Source organism: Raphanus sativus, chromosome 9 (assembly GCF_000801105.2).
Source record: "Raphanus sativus cultivar WK10039 chromosome 9, ASM80110v3, whole genome shotgun sequence".
Classification (NCBI taxonomy): domain Eukaryota; kingdom Viridiplantae; phylum Streptophyta; class Magnoliopsida; order Brassicales; family Brassicaceae; genus Raphanus; species Raphanus sativus.
The window spans coordinates 25,483,822-25,489,291 of record NC_079519.1 but is presented as its reverse complement, the minus strand read 5'-3'; the positions used below and the strand labels follow the sequence as shown (position 1 = coordinate 25,489,291).

At 36.0% G+C, this 5,470-nt stretch overlaps 1 protein-coding gene across 1 annotated transcript; it reads left to right on the top strand.

Moving 5' to 3' along the window:
* Positions 1-1,188: 1,188 nt before the first annotated feature.
* Positions 1,189-3,204, top strand: LOC108832967 (mitogen-activated protein kinase 7). The gene is made up of 3 exons (XM_018606417.2): positions 1,189-1,458; positions 1,699-2,131; positions 2,299-3,204. The coding sequence occupies exons 2-3, from the start codon at positions 1,709-1,711 to the stop codon at positions 2,980-2,982; spliced, it is 1,107 nt and encodes a 368-aa protein (XP_018461919.1). The 5' UTR covers positions 1,189-1,458; positions 1,699-1,708; the 3' UTR covers positions 2,983-3,204.
* The last annotated feature ends 2,266 nt before the right edge of the window (positions 3,205-5,470 follow it).

The window sequence follows — 5,470 nt, the reverse complement described above, 5'->3', positions numbered from 1 at the left end:
AAAGATTATAAATTTGATAAACAACAATTAATTGAATTCTTTACAGCTTTTTTATCTTTAAATAAACAGAATTGTGTTCAATTGAAGACATAAAAATTTGATGAACACTAAATATGGAAGAATAGAAAAAAATTTCTTTCTTACTTCTATTTAATTTTTTTTCTTATTTCCGAAATTTAGAGCTTTTATATTAATTCTAAATTTGATTATTTTATTAGATGATAGAAGCGTCTTTTTGTTTTCTATTCTTTTATTTAAATATATAATATTTTTTCAATTAATGACTTTTTGACAACATGACTCTAAAATTTGTATAATATATAATATGATCTCAAACTAAATAATTATGTTTTTAGGCATAAACCGAATAAACCGAAAATGACGTATATAAATCGAACCAAACGAAATAAATATGGATTTAGCCTATTAGTTGTATTTTACTAACTGAAATATCGAAAACCGAAAAACCAAACCAAACCAAAATCAAACCGGTATGAACACCCGTAATCCAAATAAAAGCAACTATTGTTTCATTCTCTAAAACATAATAAAAATAATAACTTCACTCCGCGCAAGGCGCGGATCTTATCCTAGTTGGTAAGTATTCCACGTTGTAGGCACCCGCCTAAATAATTTGTTTATTTCTTTTTTAAAAAGCCTCTGCTGGAGAGAGAGTATCTAAGAGTTGTTGTACTTGACGCACTTTCCAGGCTTTTTAGTTAGGTTTAACTTCACCGGCTTTCAGTGGAAACTTCGGACAAAAAGAGGATGCTGCCCAATCGACTTAAGCCACGTTTCATATTCCACTGTACCCACGTGCTTAGCTGGTTGCTTGATCTAATCCTTCGTTCTTCCTCGAGTCTCCGTATTCTTGTACGTATTATATGAAGAAAACAAGGAAATGTCGTTGCTATCTCTTTTTTATTAATTACAAATCCAAGTCCTATTCTTTTTACATAATATTAAATTCTTTGATTCAGTAACCTACTTTTGGTTGCATTAATCTGGGTAATATGGAGAGTCCATTAACTATTTTCAGATATTTATATCACATTTCTCTAGAATTTAAATACAAGTTTGTTTGTAACTGAAGCTTTATAATAAAGGAGAAACAAGAAAATATCTTACAAAAGAATGTCGTTTTCGTAATTATCAGACTTTCCAAATAAAATTATTTTTACATTTTTTTTGTTCTGAAAAAAGAAAAGAAGTAAGAAAGGCTTCTTCATCAAACATAACGTATTGCTTCATCTTCTTCCTCTTCTCTAACATTCCCCGGTATGGGTCTCACCACTTCTTAACTTCTCTCTCTCTCTCTCTCTTATATCTTCTAGATAATTATGAAGAAGCCATCTCAATTCAGATCCAATCATACCCTTCTCTTCTTTCTCTGATCACCAACCAAACAAAGCACACAATCAACAGCAACGATTCAGAGCTTCTGTAATTACAACCTGGGTATGTCCAAATCTTCTGTTCTTTGCTTGTTTTAACTTAATTTTGTTTTTTTAATTAGATAAAGAGTTTAGGCATAATAACTTTAAAAGTTTGCTTTTTCTTGGGAGTAGTAAGATTTGATAGCTAAGTAAAGGAAAAGATTGAAAATTTTCAAGAATTTCAAGAATCTCTATAAACCCATTTTTGAAGATTTTACTCAATTAAGTAAAAAAGACTGAGAATTTTGGGTTTTTGGTTAAGGACAAGAAGCATGGCGATGTTAGTTGAGCCACCAAATGGGATCAAACAGCAAGGGAAACACTACTACTCCATGTGGCAAACACTGTTCGAAATCGACACTAAGTATGTCCCCATCAAACCCATCGGAAGAGGAGCTTACGGTGTGGTATGCTCTTCCATCAACCGTGAGACCAACGAGAAGGTCGCCATCAAAAAGATTCACAACGTCTTCGAGAATCGAGTCGACTCTTTGAGGACGTTGAGAGAGCTCAAGCTTCTTAGGCACGTGAGGCACGAGAACGTGATCGCGCTTAAAGATGTTATGCTGCCTACGAATAAATCGAGTTTCAAAGATGTGTACTTGGTTTATGAGCTTATGGATACTGATCTTCATCAGATCATCAAATCTTCTCAGTCTCTTTCTGATGATCACTGCAAGTACTTCTTATTCCAGGTAAAGTAACTCTACATCATGTCTTTAAGTATTATCGGTTATGGCTGGGACGAAACTAATATTACATGTTATGGTTTCGGGTCTGGGGGATTAGAATCTTCCGTTAATTAAAGAAAAAAGTATTATCGGTTAGTTATTTGATATTGGTTTTGTTTTGTTATGTTTAGTTGCTAAGAGGATTGAAGTATCTTCACTCTGCAAACATCCTTCACCGAGATTTGAAGCCAGGGAACCTCTTAGTGAACGCTAACTGCGATCTAAAGATTTGTGATTTCGGGTTAGCCAGGACGAGCCAGGGAAATGAACAGTTCATGACCGAGTATGTGGTCACGCGTTGGTACAGAGCACCTGAGCTTCTTCTCTGCTGTGACAACTACGGAACCTCCATTGATGTCTGGTCAGTAGGATGCATATTCGCGGAGATTCTTGGTCGAAAACCGATATTCCCGGGGACAGAGTGTCTCAACCAGCTTAAGCTCATCATCAATGTTGTTGGGAGTCAGCAAGAATCTGATATTCGGTTTATCGACAACCCGAAAGCACGAAGGTTCATCAAGTCTCTTCCTTTCTCGAGGGGTACGCATCTCTCCAGTCTCTACCCGCAAGCCAATCCTCTAGCTATAGATTTGCTGCAGAGGATGCTTGTGTTTGATCCAACCAAGAGAATCTCTGTGACTGATGCACTCTTGCACCCTTACATGGCGGGATTGTTCGACCCTGGTTCTAATCCACCTGCACATGTCCCGATCTCTCTGGACATAGATGAGAACATGGAGGAGCGGATGATCAGAGAGATGATGTGGGACGAGATGCTTTATTACCACCCTGGAGCTGAAACTGCAAACCCCTAATCATCATCATCAGTATCCAGTTATCTTTTACCTTCTAAAATGCAGCTTTGATGTTATGTTGTATAGCGAGTGTTTTCATCTCGCCTGTTTCTTTAGTTGCAGTGAGTGAGTGAGTGAGTGAGTAGTAAAAAACATAATTTGAAGAACTGATTAGTATCTCTTTTCAACTTTGTAAATGTGAATCGTGTGAGACTGTTTTTAAGTTTAAGGCTTGCTCTTCTTATAAGCAGAGCCGGTCCTAGACTTTTCAAGGCCACAAGCCCAAAATAAAGAAATGGCTGAATTTTTTTTTAAAACAAAATATGGACAGAATGGGGGGCTTGAACCCAGCCCATCGCTCATAGTTACGTCATACAACTAACCACTAGACCGTCGAATTTTTTTGAAATAATGTGGCCGGTTTTTAGTTAATAATTTGGTGGCCGCAAGCCGTTGCTTCATTCGCTTCTACCAAGGGCCGCCTCTGCTTATAAGGCTTGTTCTTCTTCTTTATTGTCTTTGAGCTGATGATTATACTTCATATTTTCAGACCAGACCCTGTGTATTGTTTCAAGAAAGTTTTATCATCTAATTAGAAACTTGTCTTTGAATACTCCGAGATTATCAAAGAGTTGATATACTATATTAGGGTCAGCTAATATGGGACAAGCATCATCGGCCATAGAGATGGCAAGGCTTTGTTGTCGACAATTCAAAAACGTATGAAGCAAGGGATATACACAGGCTTGGTTTGAAGGAGATTGTCAAGTGTTAGTAAGATATTACTAAGTTTCTCAAAAAGAAAAGAAAATATTACCAAGTTTACATGAGATAAAATTCATTGATGTCACAAATATCTGTTAATACAAAGACGAGCTTCTTTCACATCACACGACCGGAATTGTAATCAGCTATATATATTTAAACTAAGAAGTAAATTTGTAACGATCTTTTGTACTCAAATTGCATGCATTTGCCATTGAATAAAAACTCTTCAGCTTATTATCCTAAAGACCGTTAAGTTGAAACAACTTTTGTATCTATCTTTATCTTTCCTAAGGTTTTCTGTATGTGATTTGTCTTGATCCTTATTATGAAACTCTGGTTTTTATACCATCACTAATATATAATTAGGACAAACAAAAACTAACTTAGGCTGTTTTTAAGTTGGAATTTATTTATATGAAATAATATTAATAACAAAGAAAGGAATCTAGCCAACCTGATTAGAACATAAAACTCACTTTTGACCAGTTTTTAGGCAACATTATGGTCAAAAATATGCTTGAAGGCTCTAACTCCAATGTTAGATCTTCTTCCCTTTTTTCATAGATTTCACGAGGTTCAGTTATTCCTATATTCCTTAATCTGTCCAAAAATAAGGAGATTACATTTGTAAAATGTTATCAAATACAATTATTTTGATCTTTCACTCTAATGTGCATGGATTATGAAACCGTCTCAAGCACTGTATGCATAAGTATAATTATCACCGGCACCAATTGTCGGAGTCTTCTCCGGCGATGCGATTTTTAACATCAACATATCTCACTGTTTTGTCTGGTGGGATGACACTACAGTCATGTGCTTCTTACAATAAAACTCTAGGCGTGTCCTGTGTCCAAGTAATCATGTGATGCCGAGAGGTATGCCGTCAATCAGGAGGAAGTGGAGGCTCTATCTCGACAGCTGGTGGAAGAGAAAGACAGGTATATCTCGCATGAGAAGTAGATTAGGAATCTCAAGAAAAACATGAAGGTCCCGGTTGAAGCAGAGAGCTTGCGGGTGCTGAATGTTGCCCTGAAACAGGTGCTTGAGGACTTGCGAGAGGAGATGGTCAACCTGAAGGCGACTGCATAGACATTTCATGATGAGATGGCGATGGAAGTTAATGGTGCTGGATTGTGGCTCGCTAGGAGCTAATAAGAGAATAGCAGAAGCATTAGAACGATAGCTGGAAGCCTGCAGTTGAGCTAGATCAGTTCAAGGCAGTGATGACAGCGGAAGCCGTATTTAAATGGTTTGGCACCCAGTCTTTGAAGGATGAGCCTAAAACTCAGAGGAGGTTTAACATGGAAGTAGATCAGTCGATTCCCTTGGTCTTTCGTTTCTAAACTCTTAGTCAGCTTCTGTGCATTCGTTTTAGGGTCTGACTGGTGTAACGGCAGCAGTTGCGGATGCGGTTGCGAGAGTTTGCGGATGTGGGTGGTTACAATTTAAAGCGTTTTTAGAAATTTTGTACGACTGTTACAGCGATTAGAAATTTGTGCATTTGTGGGACTCTTATGACTGGTTAATTACCAAATGCAATAGATATTATATAATAAATTAACAATATTTACATTTTCTGTAATTACAAAAGTATTAAAAATCATAATATTATAATAAATTTTAAAATTATATTAATAAAATTACACTATTAAATTTTTAAAGTTTATAGAAAATATTTTTGGTTTAAAGTTTTATCACACAAATTAAAATATAATATGTAAACATTTTACAATTTCTA

Excerpts from the sequence above, each read along its gene's own strand:
- LOC108832967 (XM_018606417.2), top strand. The coding sequence starts at position 1,709 with ATGGCGATGTTAGTTGAGCCACCAAATGGGATCAAACAGCAAGGGAAA. Across the intron at positions 2,132-2,298 it reads GCAAGTACTTCTTATTCCAG|TTGCTAAGAGGATTGAAGTA; the intron begins GTAAAGTAACTC and ends TGTTATGTTTAG.